This window comes from Python bivittatus, unplaced genomic scaffold, assembly GCF_059951505.1.
Source record: "Python bivittatus isolate LINGU-HERP-01145 unplaced genomic scaffold, Pbiv_v1 ctg000080_np1212, whole genome shotgun sequence".
NCBI classification, from domain to species: Eukaryota; Metazoa; Chordata; class Lepidosauria; order Squamata; family Pythonidae; genus Python; species Python bivittatus.
In genome coordinates, this window is record NW_028277035.1 from 13244325 (window position 1) to 13265570 (window position 21246).

General features: G+C 41.3%; 1 protein-coding gene across 3 annotated transcripts; it reads left to right on the forward strand.

Moving 5' to 3' along the window:
- Positions 1-3810: 3810 nt before the first annotated feature.
- Positions 3811-20990, forward strand: LRRC8E (leucine rich repeat containing 8 VRAC subunit E). 3 transcript variants are annotated; one of them, XM_088133568.1, is made up of 3 exons: positions 3811-3982; positions 14466-14604; positions 16061-20990. In XM_088133568.1, exons 2-3 carry the CDS (start codon positions 14467-14469, stop codon positions 18305-18307), a joined length of 2385 nt encoding a protein of 794 aa, XP_087989694.1. In that variant the 5' UTR covers positions 3811-3982; position 14466; the 3' UTR covers positions 18308-20990. The 3 variants fall into 3 exon arrangements, with proteins under 3 accessions (XP_087989694.1, XP_025027910.1, XP_025027915.1); XM_025172142.2 differs by lacking the exon at positions 3811-3982 and adding an exon at positions 8533-10291 and having other exon boundaries at positions 14462-14604; XM_025172147.2 differs by lacking the exon at positions 3811-3982 and having other exon boundaries at positions 14522-14608.
- Positions 20991-21246: the final 256 nt, after the last annotated feature.

Consider the following 21246-nt stretch of genomic DNA (forward strand, 5'->3'; position numbering starts at 1 on the left):
TTTCTAAAGGAAGAAGCATCACTGAACACATGTATTGTACAGATTTCCAAGTAAATTGCTACTAAGGGCCAGGAAGAATATCTGAGATGTACCTTGGAGAAGAAAAGATTAGCTCTGGACAAGTCAGAAATCTAAACATGCAACCAATTTGCCAATATCCAGGGACCTCCCGAGGGCCAAATCAAAACACAGGGGCCTCTTATACTTGCATGGAATTGCACTCTTAAACCTCCAATCTGGTTTCTTTAATCTGCTGTTGATTGACTGGACAATAAGCAACACTGATCTCAGGTTGCAATGCTATGAATATTTACACGGGAGTAAACTCCACCCAAACTAATGAGACCTACTTCTGAGTAAACGTGCATGGACAGCATCAGGACTTGAATTTGAATAAACATGGGGTACCAAGCTGTGTATTTCAGCTCCACTGTACAAATTTATATTAATGATCAGGCAATTTGCCAAGGGCTGGATTGTTTTCCTTGGGAAAATTATCAGCATTAAACGCCAAGTAAAGTAATACTTAAGCCACACAAAGGTTATAAAAGAAACAAGGAACCAGTAGCAAGTTTTCACATTTCTCAGCCATCTAGAGTTTGGGTATCAGGTTGGCTTGTTTTCATTCCTTGGTTGCTTCCAGATTCTGAGCCACGGGCCCTGCACACAGCTGTACTGTTTCGGCTCTTGTGGGGGGAAAGTTGGCAACATCACCAACCCCAGCTCCCAGGCCCACACGCATATTGCTGACAAGAAGAAATGGTCTATTCCAACCGGAAAACTGCAAAATGCCATGGACAACCTGAGCATGTTTGTTTAGAGAAGTAAGTCTGGGTTGGTTGAATTTCCTCCAGACAATGAAAGGCTTTGAGCCCATTCAGAGGACTAACGATCAGCTTTCTTGAGAACATAATAAGGGCTTTTTATAGGTCACTTGCCTTCAGTCACCAAATGCAGAGTTTAACATAGGATTTGCCTATGCATGCATGCCACAAACATTTTATATAATGGCTGTAGAGAGGATCACTTTAACCTGCCTTTGCCCTGAGTCTGGAAGGAGGTTGCACAATACCTCATCCCAGAGGCAGCTGCATTTCAGCAGTGCTCAGTGGCATCTGGGTAGCCAGAGTCGCAAGCAGTCCCCCAAATTACTCTCAGTTCCTGTGGATGCTGGCTAGTGTCTTTGTACAGTGACACTGAAGGAATGTGCCCCTAGCAACATTGCTGGCCATGGGTGAAATGGGATTCGTTTTTTGGCTTTGCAACAAAAATGTCTGTAGATCCTCCAGCTGGTGATCAAAACTCTTGAAGGATTTCAAGAGGTTGGTTTTAAAATGTGGACAATCTTGATAAGGTTTAAAAATGTGGCACTGGTGATGGTCGTTGAGAGGTCATTTCAAGTCTGCTTCATACACTGTACAATATACTATACTCCATCAGAAAGTGCCTTTGATCTCCAGCCCCCAAGTCTTAGCTGTATGCCAACAATGCTTGTTTGGTTACACCCGATTCATTGAGATTTGCAAAGCTTGTCTTAGCCTGGCACCAGAATGCACAGCGACACTTTCTCTGGAGTAACGCCCACATGGATCTGCATTGTAAAGGTGTTCTCTGCAGCCTAATCTCATAATAGAAAATGGGCTTCGTGCCACACCCATTAGGCATAAAAATATTACCCAATTTGAAAGCATGCATGCTATTGCAACATTTTGGTTGGCAGTTATAAAGGTGGTAACAACTTTGCATTTTGGAGTTGTTTTTCTTGTGAGGTAAAATGTGTGTATATGCATGCATACATGAAAGACAGAGCATATACTGTATTTGTTTATCTACCAGTCTGTGGAATTTATAACAGAATTAATATGGAAACTGCCAGAAGTGCCCAATTCTGCAGAGTTCATCTTTATTCCTGTGACAGATCCATATTAAACTTGTGAAAGCTTAGTGAGAGTAGAACATATGCATACACATATACATACATAGTGTAAACATAGTACAAATATCCATCAACCCTATGGTGCAAATTTAGTTTGCTTTACTTTGAGAACTACCCTGGATAAGATGACAAGGACTATATAGGGACTTCCCTGCCATGATTGTCTCAGCTAACTGGGTTTTGTCACCTCTGAGTAACATCAGTCCAATCATATGTATCTGAAATAGGGAAAGCTTTCGGTGGGCTTAATTTCCAATCTAAGGTTTATTTCTCAACAGCACTCATGTTAACATTTTGCATTAAACACTACATGAAGTGAAACTGAGTGTTAGAAAAAGTCCAGTAAGTTCTCATGTTTTTTAAAAATCATCATTGCAGGTTACATGAGTTAGTGATTGTAGCTGGTAAAGCTCAGTACGTGCCTATTTAATTTTCTATGGCCAGCACACTTTTTCTATGACCAAAGGGTGCATTTAAGAATGGGAGGAGGCTGAGGGGGCAAAAGGAGGGGGGCAATCAGAAGTGCAAGCAGGACTAAGTGTGGGCTAGCTTCAAATATTTTTTATTTTTAGCTGTGGTCAGTTAAAGCGACTGTTTTCAAGTGTTTCCCAGCTTCAAAGGGGAGCTTTGAGAACTGCGTGAGGTTCCAGGGCCTATCGGATTCAGCCCCGTGTAAAGAAACTGCTGGACAATTATAAATCTAGACCAGTAGCCAGAGAAGATGTTTGATGCCTGTTATCTATTACATCAAGTCATGAGTCACTTCTAGGTGTCAATCATTTCCAAATGTCAGAGAGGTAAGTTTAAAATAATACATTTTGTGGCAGTTGTAAACTTGCTCTTTACCTGTCTCAGAACCAGTCACCCAACCACAAAAACACCTTACGTGCTTGTGTGAGTATACATCTGCAGAGGAATCTTACAGATTTACTCCACTGTGTCCCACAGAGCCTGTGTTACTACATCCAGATACACCTACAAAGTATGTTTGGGACTGTGGCTTTCAGGGAATTTCATACAACCGCAAAGCCGCCACAAGACAAATGCATAGAAACTGAGTGCTGAGATCCCAGCCAACTCCCCTGAGCTTTGAAACGGGTCAAGAAGCAGCATGCAATGTTTCGACACCTTCGCATCAGTGGCCAAAAATCCAGGGGAGTCTGGCAGCACTTTTTCTGATGACTAACACCTTTATATAAAGGTATGTCCTTTCGCCAGCCGCAACTCACTTTATCAGATGGATTCAACTACCCCTAATTTGTTAGTTGGAAAAGATGCTACCAGACTCCTTCGGATTTTGGGCTACCGTAGACAAACACAGCTCTCCTCCAACAATGGCCTGTTCCTGTAGTGGGGACCCTGCTTGGCTGCTGCTGCTTGGACCACCGCTTCTCAACCTTGGCAGCTTGAAGATGTGTGGACTTCAACTCCCAGAATTCCCCAGCCAGCCAAGCTGGCTGGGGAATTCCGGAAGTTGAAGTCCACACATCTTCAAGCTGCCAAGGTTGAGAAACACTGGCTTAGACGGTAGAGGAGATGAAGGGCTTCTCCCTCAGATCCGGACTTAGTGGCACCGCTTGGTGCACAAGGCAGAAGCCGTCTCGCCACCGCCTTCTTTCAGCAGCTCCTCTCCCACACGTGCCCACGAAGAGAGTTCCAGCCTGAGTCGGGCTGGAGACGCGCTTCTCCAGGGTGGTTCCCGGCTGCAGCCCGCCTCGGGTTGTTCCTCGTTGCTTGCGTGGGTTGTCGGGCGGCTTCTTCCCGGTTGCTCCTCGGTGGCAGCGCCCTCCAGTAGGTTGCCTCCCTTCCTAAAGCCAGTTTAGGGCAATGGGGAGAGAGGCGGGAGCGCCGGGCGTCTGGGGAGGAAGAGGCGCTCCACTGGAGGCGGGCGCAGCAGCGGCGGCGGCTTGCACAGGGCGACTCTGCCGCCGGGGAAAGCAGCGAAGGGGGGCACGCCGCTCAAAGCAGGTGGCCGCAGCGGGAGAGCCGGATCAGGACTCCCAGTTCGGCCGGGGCAGACGACCAGAGACCACCGACTCCAGGCAAGTGGCTGGGGAAACCTGCGTGACTTAGTCTTCTCAACATGGTGCTCTCCGCTTGAGTCGGACTACCCCGCCCACGTCTGTGGCCGCGCCGGTTGGGAGCGATGGAAGTGGTAATCCCACGCGGCCGGAGGGCAACAGCGGTTTGGGGAAGGCTGACGTCGAGGGAGCTGATGGGGGGGGAGGGGGAGGGAAGACAAGGGGAGGCAAGAATGGGGAGGAAGGAATAGAGGCGGTTAGGAAAAAGGCAGCCCGGCGCGTCCGCTCCCACGTCCGAGCGGGTGAGGCGGAGGGGAAGATCGACCCAGGGGAGTTCGCTAAGTTGGACTAAGTCGTTCCGCGCCACGTGGCTTCCCACCTCTTCTCTGCCGGCTTGACGGATCGCCCCCAACAGCATCCCGGTGCGGTGGTAAGAAGGAACGAAGCAGGAAGGTATTATCCCGGCCAAGGAGGCGCCTGGAGTATCCCTAGATCCCCAGGGTCAGAGACCGCACTCCCCCCCCCATGTCAGACTGGGGGAGCCGAGTACTTCCGTCTTGTCCGAGGAGGGTTGGAGGGGAACGCGGGAGATTTCTGGCGCCTTCTTCCTCCATCCAGGTGGTGGTGGTGCGGGGGAACAAGGCGGCTGAAGCCATCTGCTCCCTTTTCCGTAGGGAAAGGAGCTGCTCCTTATTAGTTTCAGGCACCTCGGGGCTTCCAGGCAGCAGCCTGCCCCGGGTAAGGGCAGGTGATGCCAATAAGAGCTTCAGGTCCTCACACAGTCTGGAAGCCGTTTTGGGCCCAAAACTCCAGAATTTGTGTGGGAGGGCTCAACATGCTCATGCTCAAAGGGCCTGGCCTCCCTACTCCTGTAGTATAAGGAGCTGTGCTAATCTATGGCCCTGAATAAAATAGGCCTAGTGAGCTTTGGTGGAAGAATGGTGGCAAAGACCAACCCATGGTGTCCTGTGAGGCCATGTGATCCTGTACATTTAAGTGTAGGGAAGCAGGAAGGAGGAGAATCTAATTAAAGGGAACTTGAGAGTGCTGATTTAAATCAGTTGCAAGCTGGCCAGCTGAGCTGCTTTTCAGCACAGAAAAAGGTTTGTGCCCATTCTGGAAGTTTCAGAACTATTACAACCCGTGGAGTTCTCCAATTAGGAGAAAAGGGGGAACATGCTTCCGGGTAATGGTTTCTTCAGGCATACTGCCAGTCAGCTGTGCTGGGGCTCCAGCAGTTCCCAGTGTTATCTGAAGAACATTAGCTTAGCCTTGGGTACGCTAATTCCAGCCTGACTAAACTAAAGAGAACATATTGCAAGAATAGAAGAGTCCTTGGGCCAGCATAGGCCCCCTTGCCCACAGGGGAAGTTCATAAGGGGGGTTGAAGGGTGATAGACCCCTTCCATTGATTTATCCCAGCAGCCAGTATTTAAGGCCTGCTGCCTGTGATTCAGGGGACGCTAAAAACCAGCAGTGCTAGAAGTCACTGAAAGCCTGATCCTCCATGAACCTGTCTGGTCCCTTTGAAAACCACCCAAATAGCTGCCACGACCATACCTGCTGGCAGCAAATTCCACAGGTTTCTTAAGCTTGGTAGAGAGATTTCCTTCTGTTGGCTCTGAACTTCCCTGCACTTTGTTGCAAATGGATGACCTGATCTTTTAACACTGAAGAGGAGAAGACCACTCTACCCTGAGTTTTTATACTTCTGTCATATCTATCTTGGAAACCACGGAAGTAAAGAAGCACAACACCAAGGAGAAATTGCCAGCTCTTTATTACTGGGTGCCTGCTTTATAAGCAAGAGGAACCCTGAACAATGGAAAAGCAAAGTTTTTTTTTTTTCCAGAAGTTGAGAGCTACAAAGCAGAATATCCTGGGATCTGATTTGCTAGCCAGTCTGGGAATCTAGACAAGTCCTTGTCAGTTTACTTGGGGTTGGTTCTATTGTTAGGGCAGCAGAGCTGAGAAAGTCCATTGTTAAAGGAGATGGAATGTTGATGTAATCAGGCTGATTGAGAATGGAACCCTGGGGTTTCTGTGTTGCAATTTCCTTGTAAGGGCTGCCCTTGGGCCAATTTCGGCCTGATAGGATTAGGCAGAGATGAACTGGGCTTGACCCTGATTGCATCTAAAAGACAGGGAGGAAAAAGGTACAAGGTCCATTTTGTTTGTTTCTCTGCTACAATATCTCCTCTTTGTAAGGACCCCACTGCTGTAGTGTTGCTGTTCCAGCCTCCTAATCATTTTGGTTGCTCTTTTCTGCACTCTCTGTAGCTCTCTAATATCTTTTTTTAAGGTGTGGCCCAAATTATACACAAGACTCCAAGTACAGTTTTGCAATGGATTATATAAGGACATTATTCTATTACCCTTTCTGAGGACTTCAAACATGGAATATGCCTTTTTATTGCAACTGCACCCTTAATTTTCATTAAGCAGTTCTCTGTGTTTCTAAAGTCCCCTGCCTGGTCAGTCATTGCCAACTGAAATCCCATTAATGTACAGGTGAAATTTGTTTTTTGTTTTTTTAATCCTTATGCATCGTTTTACACCTGTTTGCACTGAACTGAATTTGCCATTTTATTTTTTTTAAATATTTGGTTACAAAAAGAAGAAAATACATAAGTGGTTTAACAAAAAGTGAAAAAATTACAAAAAGGAAAAAGTGTTAATATATCATTACAACAATAAACAATTTCAATTCTATATGTACTTATCTAATACAAATATTATTCAAGTACATATATATTTCTAATAGATTTATATGACTATCATGGTTTTTTTTTTCCTACTGTATTTTGTATAAATGAGTCCTACATTTCATTATACTTGTCCATACAAAGTCTACATCTATAGGCAATCCGCTCATAAGTGGCAAGTGCAATCAGGTCTTTAATCCATGGAGTAAATGGGGCCATACATTTATCTTTCCAATGCTGCAATATCAGTCTTTTGGGCATAGTAAGGACACGGAGAATCCATTTACGTTGTCCAGATGTCAAATTCCATGTATTAGGAGTATAGTTCAAAGGAATATTATCCTCTGAAAATTTTAGCTTTTGTGGCATAATCATATTTATATAGTCCACTACTTTCTCCCAAAACTTGGTAAATAGAGGACATTGTAGAAACATATGCTTTAAAGAGGTATTGTACTTATTACATCTCCAATGCAGTGCTGTTTTTGACAATCCTTTTCTATACAGATGTAGTGGAGTCCAATAAATTCTAAATATTATTTTTTGTTGTATAAGTTGTAGTTTAAGGCCATCAACACTCTTGCTATAGAAGTTAAGATACTCTCCTATTGTCTAGGCAGTATAGAAGCCTCTGATTCTTTATTCCACTCATCCCTTAACATCTGTATATCAACTTGATTTATTGATGACAAATATAAAAACTAATAGATTTTTTAGTTTTAAAGGATTTAACAAGTTGTTCTAATGTCTTGGGTGTCTCAGAAGCTGATAATGCTGATGGTCCAGATGATGTTGTTAACAAATGTTGTAGCTGTAAATATTGCCATTGGGTTACATCTGACAGATGATATTTATCTCTTAAGAGAGAGTATGTTAAAAATTCATCATCATCTATCAGTTGGTCTAAAGTCAATATCCATGCTTCCATCCAATTTTTCTATATCACCATCTTTTCCCCAATTTTTAAAGTTGGGTTTCCCTCATAAAGTCAATTTGGCATGAGAAAAAGGGTCAATTTTTTTTTTATTAGACATTATGTTCCATAGCTTTCTAACTGACAAAATTGTTTCCCGAGATATTAGAGTTTTAGTATGTTTAGATCCTAATACTATCCATCCGACCAAAGATGTTATATACGTATATTCCAAAGTTGCCCAAATTGGAAAATTAACACCACTTATTGGTTTCCAGTATTTAATACTTGACAATAGGTAAGCTTGATGATATAGCTCTAGATTCGGAAGAGTGAATCCTCCCTTGTTAACTGATAATTGCATTTTCTGTAAAGATATTCTTGGAATTGAAGAACCCCATGGAAATGTTCTAAACAAAGAATGTATTTTCTGAAAATATTTTCCAGATATAAAAACTGGAATTCCTCTCAGAATATAAATTAATCTGGTTGTTGTTGTTGTTGTTCAGTCGTTAAGTCGTGTTTGACTCTTCGTGACCCCATGAACCATATTGGGCCAGGCCTTCCTGTCCTTCACTGCCCCCCTGAGTTTGCTCAGTTTCATGCTCATTGCTTCAGTGATGCTATCTAACCATCTCATCCTCTGCCGTCCTCTTCTCCTTTTGCCTTCAATCTTTCCCAGCATCAGGGTCTTTTCCAAAGAGTCCTCTCTTCGCATTAGGTGACCAAAGTATCTGAGCTTGAGCTTCATTATCAATCCTTCCAATGATTTCCTTTAAGATTGACTGGTTTGACCTCCTAGCAGTCCAGGGGACTCTTAAGAGTCTTCTTAATTAATTAATTTTAATTAACTAATTAAAATTAATCTGGGAATAATATTTATTTTGAGAGTGTTCACCTTTTCCCAAAAGGTGAGGTTTAATGACTCCAATCTATTGATATCTGAAGAAACCTCTCTATATATCTTATTTATATTACATGTTGCTAACTGAGTTATATCCTTTGGTATACACGTACCTAAATATTTAATAGACTTGGAACAAATACGGAATTGATATTCCTTAAATGAATGGGTAGACAAATTTTCACCTATTGGCATTAATTCCAGTTTGGAGCAGTTAATAGATTATCCTGCTATTTTACTAAAGGTAACTATCCTTTATATCAACACTATAGAAGTCTGAGGTTTAGAAATAAAAGAACGTCGTCTGCAATAAAACCAATTTGTGTTCGCCCATTCGCTCAGTACTGAGAAACTCTTCCCAATCCTTGTTTGATTTTACCATCCTGTTTGGCATCATCAACCTACATAGCCACTTCAGGGCTCACTTCTAACTCCAGATCATTGTGCAAAACCAACATATGTGGTTACTTTATGGTTGTGTAGTGTGCCCCCCCCAACTGGGTTGAATAAACTATTGGCAAGTTAAGCTTGAGTGAACACAGCCACTTGATAGGGGTTAATATAATATAGAATGTGCTTATTTTGTATATAAAAGGTGTTGGGGGGGAATCTAATGTCCTTTCAGTCAGCCTGGCATAGAACCAGCTTAATCATAATAATACAGCTTTAGTTACTCTCACCTCACTTCACCATGGGTGCAAATCATTGTAAAATATTTATGGCCTGTTCATACCAGTTAAGTAGTGATGCATTCTTAAATCTAAGGTAGAACCTGTCCCCTATGGAACATAATTAGCTGTGTTCTGCATGGCGTCACACCTTAAAAATAATGATTTTTCAGGACGTTTGTTTATTTTTAAATAGATTTTTTTCCTTCGGGAACTGTCCTCCGATGTTAATGTCTCTCCGTTGTTGCACAAGCTCTTTCTGCATGTCAGGAGGACGCTAAATGAAGTGCGAACCGTTTTTATTCACTCGGCTTTTTGTGGTTCCAGCTTCGACGACGGGATCGATGGGACTCTGTGAGCTCCAGGTTTCCCCTGAACTGTGGGAGGAGCCTTCGTACTTTCGCAGCCCCGCCCATTCTGCCGAAAACGGAGGTTTGCGAAAAGGGGGCCGGGCTTCCCTTTTTTTTTTCCCCCTTTCACGAATAAGCAACTGAGCTCACTTATTCGCTGTAAGTTATCGGCACGTGAATGCACCGGGAGTCGAGCTGTTTGAGAGAAACTTGACTTTCTTATATCGACAGAAACCTCTCTACAGAAAGGACAGACCGGAAGCCACAACATTATTTAAAGCACTGCTTTATAATCATTTATGCTTTGTGTTTTCAGGAGCTAACTGGAGCAACAAATCTCTCCCTCTCCCTCTGTCTCCTAGAACCTGGCTAGAGATTCTTCTGAATCTCAGAATTCACTAATTGGATCTGATGCTCAAAACTTGCTTGGTGAAATAGTTTGTGGTAGCTAATGATTTAATTTTTAAAAAACATTTATTATATTTCTAATCAGTCCAATAACTGAAGTTTTCTGGGCAGATTACAGTATACCAAATGTTATTAAGTGTTTCTTTAAAAATAACCCACCCACCATTCAAAAGAAGAGAAACAGTATGCTTTAGTGAAGAAGGAATAGAACCATGCCATTTTGTTATTTTATCTTCTTGTTATTTCCCAAATCCAGATGTGCTTTTGTATCAAAGATTGTTAACCAAAAAAAGTGAAAAGGAAATGAAGCCTGTCGTGAGAACTGTGGATTTCATTCAGGGGTATGAGATGGGAGACAGGATTCTACATTTTTAAGGGAGAGGAAGGTAAATTAGAATAGAAAAATCTTTATATTCATTTATGTATCTATTAGCTCACTCGTATTGATAGGCTGCTGCAATCAGGAGACTCTGAGAGTCTTAAGATTTTACATTTCCCCTTGTACTAGGAGTTTTGAAGGAGAAAAGTTGACAGCTAAGCTTTCTGGAAGCTATTTCCATAGAAAGTTGTATATATATATTTTTAATGCTGTTACAAGTCCCATCAAGTGCTGGATGATCCTAACTGCTGAAATTATTCTAAGTAGCTCTATCATACACATGCATATTTTCTTGGCTGGTCCCTCTGAATGTAATCTGCAGATATATTTACTTGGCTGATTGATACTCACAGAAACCTTGACCTTATGAAAATAGTAAGAGTTATTCAGATATGCACTCATAGGAGAACTTATGAAATGGCAGGTGCCATTTCAACACAAAGGGAAAGGCACTTCTACTGGAGAACAAAACCATTAATCTTCTACTAGTGGATGTTTACTGACCTCTCTATTTCTATGGTGGGCAATACACATAGGCAACACTCACTCACCTACTGTAGCTGGTAACTAAAGTCAAGGAAGCAAATTCTACAGTTCTCAAAAGACAGGAGAGGCTAATGGAAAAGTCTGTTTAATAAGAGAAAAACCTGAAGGGATTCTAAACAATCCATTACAATCGGCCTAATTTTTGTGTGTTTCTCCATCATTCTTGACTTCATACAGGTGAAACTCGAAAAATTAGAATATCGTGCAAATGTTCATTTATTTCAGTAAGGCAACTCAAAAGGTGAAACTAATATATGAGATAGATGCATTACATGCAAAGCGAGATATGTCAAGCCTTACTTTGGTATAATTGTGATGATTATGGCGTACAGCTTATGAAAACCCCAAATTCACAATCTCAGAAAATTAGAATAGTGTGAAAAGGTTCAATATTCTAGGCTCAAAGTGTCCCACTCTAATCAGCTAATGAATCCATAACACCTGCAAAGGGTTCCTGAGCCTTTAAATGGTCTCTCAGGCTGGTTCAGTAGGAATCACAAGCATGGGAAAGACTGCTGACCTGACAGTTGTGCAGAAAACCATCATTGACACCCTCCATAAGGAGGGAAAGCCCCAAAAGGTAATTGCAAAAGAAGTTGGATGTTCCCAAAGTGCTGTATCAAAGCACATCAATAGAAAGTTATGTGGAAGGGAAAAGTGTGGAAGAAAAAGGTGCACAAGCAGCAGGGATGACCGCAGCCTGGAGAGGATTGTCAGGAAAAGGCCATTCAAAGGTGTTGGGGACTTTCACAAGGAGTGGACTGAGGCTGGAGTTAGTGCATCAAGAGCCACCACACACAGACGGATCCTGGACATGGGCTTCAAATGTCGTATTCCTCTTGTCAAGCCGCTCCTGAACAACAAACGACGTCAGAAGCGTCTTACCTGGGCTACAGAAAAAAAGAACTGGTCTGTTGCCCAGTGGTCCAAAGTCCTCTTTTCTGATGAGAGCAACTTTTGCATCTCATTTGGGAACCAAGGAACCAGAGTCTGGAGGAAGAATGGAGAGGCACACAATGCATGATGCTTGAAGTCCAGTGTGAAGTTTCCACAGTCTGTGTTGATTTGGGGAGCCATGTCATCTGCTGGTGTTGGTCCACTGTGCTTCATTAAGTCCAGAGTCAACGTAGCCGTCTACCAGGAGATTTTGGAGCACTTCATGCTTCCTTCCGCAGACGAGCTTTATGGGGATGCTGACTTCATTTTCCAGCAGGACTTGGCACCTGCCCACACTGCCAAAAGTACCAAAACCTGCTTCAATGACCATGGGATTACTGTGCTTGATTGGCCAGCAAACTCGCCTGACCTGAACCCCATAGAGAATCTATGGGGCATTGCCAAGAGAAAGATGAGGGACATGAGACCGAACAATGCAGCGGAGCATTTCCATAACACCTCAGCAGTGCCACAGGTTGATAGCATCCATGCCACGCCGCATTGCGGCAGTCATTGCTGCAAAAGGGGCCCAAACCAAATACTGAGTACATATGCATGCTTATACTTTGCAGAGGTCCGATATTGTTCTATTTCCAATCCTTGTGTTATTGATGTCATGTAATATTCTAATTTTCTGAGATTGTGAATTTGGGGTTTTCATAAGCTGTACGCCATAATCATCACAATTATACCAAAGTAAGGCTTGACATACCTTGCTTTGCATGTAATGCGTCTATCTCATATATTAGTTTCACCTTTTGAGTTGCCTTACTGAAATAAATGAACATTTGCACGGTATTCTAATTTTTCGAGTTTCACCTGTATAAGCCCTTCTTTTTCATGAATAGAAAGTACCGGTCAGTGCACAGGATGAAGCAACAGCATTTGAGTTTATATCAGTTTCACTCTGCCCTCTTATCCACTTTAATGTGCTTTCCATTTGGACTTAACAGTCATCTGCTTGGGAATTGTCTCAGTACTTCAGTATTGTGGGTGTCAACTAATACATGTGGACATGATCTCATGATGATAGACTTTATAGTCTCATCTTCCTGGGTAACATGTTGCATACATATTCTTTGGACACGTCTGGCTAGGCCAGTGCAATGGGAACACAGTTACTATAGCAACTAGAATCTGAAAGACCACCCCATTCCATACTGACAGAAGATAGGCTATAGGCAGGAGTGTAGCTGAAAAATTCTTTTGGGCTGTCATTGTCCAGATATCCACATAACACCTGACTTAGTCTTATTGCCCTTCCACCTTAAGCTAAAGGGAAAGAAGATGACAGAACCTGGCATAGGCTAAAATCATATCTGCAATAATCTATCCAAGGGCTAGATTTTCAGCTGATGACTGGAAATCAGCTCCATCTTTACAATGGCTACTATTATGGCTGGGTGAGTGATCAATTCTTGTCCTACCAAGTGAAGAAGGCTGGAATATACATATATAGCTGTTAAGAATCTTGGGTCAGTTAAGGCAGTGTCAAAAGTAGCTGTAAAGATCATACTTATATATACTGTTCCTCCAATATGTTGGACTATGACTGGGGAGATACAGGTTCAAGTCCTTCCTTAGTTGTGGAAAACTCCCTGGGTGACTTTAGGTCAGCCAGTCTTTCAGGGTTATTGCGGGGAAAAGGAGGATGAGGAAACTATACATATGCTGCCTTAAGCTCCTGAATAAAAGGTGGGATATTAAACTAAACAACAACAATAGCATCTTCTGAGGTCTCTGCTCCTCGGCCTGGCAGTTCCACCCCTGAGATGTGATCTATACTGAGATACCCTCAAATCCTAAAACCTTGCCCTGAAAAATGTTTGATCATTGCTTACCACTGAGAATTTTTTGAAATCTAATTACCATTCTGAGATCTTTAGTGTTGATAGAAAGTACTGATTTTTTTTTAAATGGGTGCATTTATATCCTGCTTTTTTTTTCCATTATGGAACTCAAGGCTATGTATGCAGCGTCCCAAAGCAGTTCACCAAAGTATTAACCAAACCTAGATCTGCTTAGCTGTTGCATAAATCAAGGTGTTTTTTCATTTAGCATTAGCTTTAGAATTAGGAATAGAAATAAGTAATATTTGTTTTCCTATACTTAATCAATCAACATATTAAAATATGTTAAAATACAAAATATATTAAAACTGGCAAATATCAATAGGGAATTGTGCTCTGATGGTAGTTGAAAGCTAGGATTTTCTGCTCCTCTGATCACAATTCTGCCACTGACTCCTGATGTGGCCTCCAAAAGTGCTGAATTACAGCTCAGTCAGAATGGCCTAGGAAGACAGATTGGGGAAGGCTGTACTACTCATTGGTAGAGGTGAGAGTCAGATGTGTTGAAACTTTATCAGGGCTGTTAACAGGAACCAGTGCTTATAGGAATAAGTGGTAAATGTCAAATGGGGGACCTTTCTCTCATTGGCTTGTTTTTGTGTCCAGGTTAACATTAGATATGAAAAAGGTTCAGAGCCACTCCCTTTTTGTGATTGCCTAAGTAATAGCCTTGAATCCGCAGGTATTTTTACATGTTCCAGACAGATATCTGGGATGTACAAGAAGACAAGATTGGAGCTCCTGCATTCAGCCTTAACTTAACTTCAGATTCACCTTAACATTCCTGAAACAGAAAAGCCACTGAAATGTAGATTCTTCTAATTTCTTGCCCTTTTTTTTGGCAGGCAGTATGATTCCGGTGGCTGAATTCAAGCATTTCACAGACCAGCAGCCTGCTTTTAAGGTTCTCAAGCCATGGTGGGATGTGTTAGCTGAGTACATCACCATAGCCATGCTGATGATAGGTGTTTTTGGCTGTACTCTGCAAGTGAGTGAGTATGGAAGCAGACTATACAATTCCAGAATAAGATCATAGAGTTACTGACTGAAATTACAGAAAAGGATATTTATGGCAGAAAGGGCTTTGGAAATTGATTACATGCACTGGGAGGGTCTAAGGATCTGATGCTGGGAATGGTCAATTTTTTCAGCCTGGGGGGATTAGAAATCATATGAAAACATGTATGAGCAATCTTTTCTTTCCCAATGACTTCATATATTACAGCAGGATCAGAGGGCTGCATGCATGTTCATACACATTCTCATTAATTATTTACATGTACATATCAAACATACCTACTTCCTCTTCTTTCCTCTCAAGATCTTGAACAAAACAAACAAATGGGTCATAGAACAAATGAGTTCTCAGTCATTCTTCTCAGCCAAGTCACACCTTCTCAGTCACACCTTCTCAGTCAAGACTCAAATGACCAGGATCAAATTATCATATTTTGGACACACTATGAAAAGACCTAGCTCTCTTTGAGAAGTCTATAACGGTGAGAAAGGTGAAAGAAAAGAGAAGAAGGATGACCAGCAGTAACATGAATGGACTCTCTGACAGTGGCAATGGGTGCACTGTTGGAAAACCTGAAGACTGGGGACAGATTATTCTGGAGAGATCCCATTGTTAAGAGTTAACACCAACTTGATGGCACATAATCAGTCACTTCCTTTCTGATAGATGTGTCACTTGTATGAAAATCAGAGATGGTGTAGGTAGGATATACTGGACAAATTCAACACTATAGAAAATATGTGAGAGCTGGTGCAGTAAAAAGCCATTTAGAGAAACAGCATCATATGCAACAGAAGCAATGAAGGGGGTTTTATGTCTCTCTATCATATATGTACTCAACCCATGTAGTTGACATTCTTTGCAGAAGCCCATTGGAAAGAAGCCCAACAAAGGATTTGGGGGCCTAATAATATGTTTCTAGTATCCACCAGTTCACAATTAATTATTAAAACACTGGTCCACTGCTGACATAAATAACAAGTGCAGGCCATAGAGTTATGCATGTTGATTTGCTATACAGAGAGTTCCAATTCCAGATTACTGCAGATCCATCCTATCCCACTATAAAGAATAGGAAACCTAATAATACATATTAGGCCTGTTTGGGCTACACATCCACAAGGATACAATAACTACTGTGACAGTGTTTCAGGGCAAATAACAGTTGGGGAAATGCCCATCGCTAAAGGGCTAGACTGGCTTATTCTCTATTGTGCTACTTTTCTATTTGTAGGAATACACACACACACACACACACACACATAAAATAAATGAAATTCTACCTTTTGCACCCTGAGATGGCAAAGTCAGGTCAACTCCTTTGGGAATCTACCAGATCTTTTTTATCTGATGTAAACTGTTGTATCATATTGGACTCTGATAAATCATGTTTGTTTTTCTTTTCCTCATCTCTATGTTGTGGCAGGTGATACATGACAAGATTATCTGCCTTCCCAATCATGTTCCCAGCGGTACAGCTTTTACTGATTTAACTTGTGAAGATTTCACCAAGAAGAGAATCAATACCTCTGAACCAATCAAGTCTTCTGTCCACCGGGAAATGAGTGGATTACAGAACAACCTAGACCTCCAACAGTACAGCTACATCAATCAGATGTGCTATGAGACAGCCCTTCACTGGTATGCCAAGTACTTTCCTTATCTTGTTGTTATCCACACACTCATCTTCATGGTGTGTGCCTCTTTTTGGTTCAAATTTCCTGGTACCAGTTCCAAGATTGAACATTTTATCTCCATTATGAGCAAGTGCTTTGACTCACCCTGGACTACTCGAACCATCTCAGAAGTTTCTGAGGAAGAGAATACAAGCTCAGGAAAGGCGAATCAGAGTAGGAAAAGTAATGTTCCCAGTGAACTGATTGAACTTTCTCCTTCAGGAGGATCAGTTACAAGAAAGAAAGTTGCGGAGTCCCCCTCCACTAGCATGTTGGGCAAAAAGGAAGGTGAGGAAGCCAAGGCTCTGTTTGAAAAGGTGAAAAAGTTCCGGCTCCATGTAGAAAAAGGAGACATCCTTTACACAATGTACATTCGCCAAACCGTTCTCAAAGTTTGCAAATTTCTAATTATTATTATCTACAATGCAGTCCTGGTTCACAATATTAAGTTCATAGTGCCCTGTAGTGTCAAGATGGAGGACATGACAGGCTATGACCATTTCTGCTGCAATCACACCAAAGCCTATCTCTTCTCTAAGCTGGCTATCTGCTACCTCTGTTTCCTTGGTGTATACGGTATGACCTGCCTTTATACTCTTTACTGGCTCTTTCACCGGCCACTCAAAGAGTACTCATTTCGCTTTGCTCGTGAGGACACTGGCATCAAGGACATCCCTGATGTTAAGAATGACTTTGCTTTCATGCTCCATCTCATAGACCAGTATGATTCCCTTTACTCCAAGCGCTTTGCCGTATTCCTCTCTGAGGACAGTGAGTTCAAACTTAAACAGCTGAACCTCAATCATGAGTGGACAGTTGATAAACTGCGGCAGAAGCTGCAGATGAACCCTAGTGGGCACCTAGAACTCCATCTCTTCATGTTGCCTGGGTTGCCTGACACTACTTTTGAGCTGACTGAATTGGAAGCTCTAAAATTGGAATTGCTCCAAGATGTTACTTTTCCAGTCTCAGTAACTCAGTTGATCAATCTCCAAGAGCTAGCGCTGATCAACTGTCCTGCTAAGCTGTCCTTTACTTCCCTTAAATTCTTCCGTGAACAGCTGAAGGTGATGATTGTAAATTTTGATGATATAAAAGATATACCTGTGTGGATTTACAATTTGAGAGGTTTGGAAGAGTTGTACATTTCTGGATTTTTCAACCAGGAGATGGGCCGGACAGGAACTCTAGAAAGCCTACGTGAGCTAAAGAATTTGAAGGTCTTTACACTGCATAGCAATGTCTCAAAATTGCCACCCAGTATAGCTGATCTGGCCACTCACCTGCAAAAACTCAGGATCTATAATGATGGGACTAAGTTGGTGGCTCTCAACAATCTCAAGAAGCTCTTCTCTGTGCAAGAGGTAAAACTGATAAACTGTAACCTGGAACGTATCCCCCATGCTGTCTTTAGCCTTGTGAACTTGCAAGAGTTGGACTTGAAGAATAATAAGTTGGTTTCCATTGAGGAAGTCATCAGTTTCCAGCACTGCCGAAAGTTGATGTGTCTCAAACTTTGGTACAACCAGATTTTCACCATCCCTGAACATATCCGGAAACTCAAGACCTTAGAGCAGCTTGACCTCAGCCACAATTACATTGAAGTCCTCCCTTCCCAACTGTTCATGTGCACTAGGCTGCATTATTTGGATCTTTCTTACAATAACATCCAGATCATCCCTTCTGGGATGGGAGTTTTACAAAGCCTTCAATATTTTGCCGTTTCTCACAATTGCTTGGAGACATTGCCTAATGAAATGTACTTCTGCAAGAAACTCAAGGTTCTCAAAGTAGAACACAACAAACTCCGACGCCTCTCAGATCGCATAAGCTGGCTGACTTTGCTCTCCAGGGTAGAGCTGAAAGGGAACCAGCTTGAAGCCTTGCCCCTGGAGATTGGTCAGTGCCAATTCCTTAAACGTAGTGGTCTGGTGGTGGAGAGCAATCTTTATGAGACATTGCCTTTAGAAGTAAGGGTAAAAATGGAGGATGAATGACTGAGATGAAGGACAGTATAATTTCTCAGGTGTTGACTGTACAAGCACAGAACTGGAACACATAGGAATCTGGCTCCATTCATCCCAGATATTGTCCCAGTAGTCCCACCCTTTTTCCCCATGTCACCGTGGAATGGATGTGATAAGTCTAAGACTAGCAAATCTGTATCTCAGGATGAAATCAGGAGGGAAATGATAGCTCTAATCCTAAGAAGAGGTGGAAATTGGAAACCTCAGCAAACAGAAGTTGAAAGTGACATTTCAGTTTTGTTTTGTTTTTGTTTTTCTGAAAAACACCAGTTTTCAGAACAGATAAATAGGAGAAATTATTCATGAGAAAAAATAGCTGAACCAGATCAAAGCACCATTGTACTTAATTTTTTGTGTGTATGTGTATACATATTTTTTAAATGCTCTGAAGGTTTGCTAAACACTCTTGTTCAAAAGGATTCATTTGTCCACTCTTATGCCGCAGCTTCTAAATGCCATGTTTGATTTTATCACAAGGGATTCTGGGCAGTGTCTTGCCTATTTATTGCAATAGGTGAGAGTTATAGTCAGGGACTGGGAATCTTACATTACCAAAAGAGTGTAGCTCTCTTTATTCTGTTCTTTGTTAAAAGAATTGTGCCCTGAAATGTTGACAAACTAAACCACAAAGCATTTGCTTTGATCACTAAGGATTCAGCATATGGCATAACGTTTGATTTTTCTATGTCAGATTGGCTTGAAACCTATCCAACATTCTGCCCGTGGGAGCATCCTCACAGTGCAGTTCCACTCATGGAGGATGACTATACACAGTTTCCATACATAGCAAGTACTGGGAGATACCAGAGCAGTCCCTAAACTTCTTCTAAGTCTGTCAGATGACAAAGCTGTAGGAGATATACAACTTAACCTGTTGTACATCTCCTTAATGAGACTGTTTGCCCTCAGATGAATACCCATTCCATTCCCAATATTAAAGGAAGATTCAGCTTTCGATCCTACTAGCTTCTGCCTATAGAATGGGGGCCATGAAGTTGTCATGAATTCTTAAAGACCTTCACAAAGGACTCTTGAACAAGCTGTGTATTCATGAGATAAGAAGAATCCTGCTGATTCATCTGAAGAAGGCATTAGATCTCTGCCTTAAACTCCTGCCCTGGAGGTACCTCTGACATACTGTCTAGGCAGTGCCTTGCTTCTAATCAGAGCAAGCGGTACCCCATTGAGGTAGCATCAAGCAAATGCTTCAGTGGGAGTATGAATATATGTTATAGGTGGGAAGACTTCAAAAGACTTTTACATGAGAAACAACCCAGTTTTCCTAGATAATGTGTATCAATGCAGGCCATCTCTGATGGGAGTCTCATTATTTTGTTTTGGTGGCAAAATATATGCACAGCATCTAAACATGTTAAAAACCAAAGACAAGACCAGTGCTTATACTGTATAGTTAAAAGCAACAGTGCAAGAGAAGAAACATGCACAGCTTTAAAGAAATTTCAAAGATAACTGTACAAGACCTGGGAGAGGCCAATCCTTTATTTATTTATTTATTTATCTTGATATAGTATGAATTACCAACATTTCTCAGCAGTTTGGCTGGCTGGCTGGTCGGTTATGTGCCAGTTTACTTAATGGTAAACCACTAGTATTTTATACATAGTGTCTCAGGTTCACCTCCAGCTAAAAGAAGAAATGGCTGGTGATAGAAGAGATTTAGATTTCATTCACAAGGGACTCTTTAAGTCTAGTTTTTGTCCTATTTTTGGATTCTGACACCAGCCCTAAGTACCAACACTGCCTATATATATAAAGTTTATATATATATGTGTGTGTGTGTGTGTAAAATGTTTATAGATATAAATTTTGTGTGTGTGTGTGTATATATATATATATACACATATGTAAAATGTTCTTCGCAATTAGAGCTAGTATCAAGAGTTGTACTTTTGCCAATAAAATAAAGAGTCAAGTAGCATTTTAGAAACCAATGCATATATTGAAATAGGTATTAATGGACTACATTTCACTTTTATATTCATAAACCTGTATTATTAGGTATATGTACTTCCATAAGGAAGAGATTGAAAACATAAATATATAGTTATATCATTAACTGTTTGGCTGTCTAAATAGTCACTGGTAATGACTCGGACCTGTAGGGCAAGCAATAGAGGAGTTAAATTCTTTTGGTTCTTGACCAATGAAACTTTATTCAAGTGCCAATGAAATTTATAAGACTACAGCAACCTTTCTCACCCTTTTAACCTGGAGGAAACTTGAAATAATTTTCAGGTCTCAGAGAACTCTTGCACAAAAACTGCAAAAACTACAGAAACTTCGCAATACAATTCACTCAGTAAGAGGTTGATTGCATCTTCTGTTATTAAGAATGTTGTTATGATGATGATGATGATGATGATGATGATGATTAATATCACATTACAGCCTGATTCATGTAACTCATTAAAGTAATTATCTAGTTAGTTTATAGCTTAGCATGTGTAGACATAGCCAATTGTGATTTATTCAATAACAGTTAAATCAGTCATAACTTAACATGAAGTTCCTAACTTTCACATATCTCAAGGTACATATATGTTTCCTGCATTTTATTTTCTCATACACTCCTTTGAGATAGTCTTGAGATATATCATATATTAAATCAATGCTTGGCATAACTGGTTTGTTAAATATGATGATTGAGTAGGATTGTACAACTTGCTGAGTTATAAACCATAATTTGCAAAACATAGCAATTAGATTCACATGTCACATTAAGCCCAAAACTAAGCAAATCATACTATGATTTAGTATAATGTACAAATCTATCCAAATATTGTCTTAAGGTTATTCACTGAATAATGTGGCTGAATGGAGAGTTAACCCTAGGTCTTCTCAATCTAAGTTGAAACCATAACTACACAGCTGCTTTGCCATGCTCCCTT

Bases quoted from the DNA above. Each gene is read 5' to 3' on its own strand.
- LRRC8E (XM_025172142.2), top strand. From the start codon at position 10,249: ATGAGATGGGAGACAGGATTCTACATTTTTAAGGGAGAGGAAG. The intron at 10,292-14,461 runs GTAAATTAGAAT...TTTTTTTGGCAG, and splicing joins CATTTTTAAGGGAGAGGAAG to GCAGTATGATTCCGGTGGCT. The intron at 14,605-16,060 runs GTGAGTGAGTAT...ATGTTGTGGCAG, and splicing joins TTTTTGGCTGTACTCTGCAA to GTGATACATGACAAGATTAT.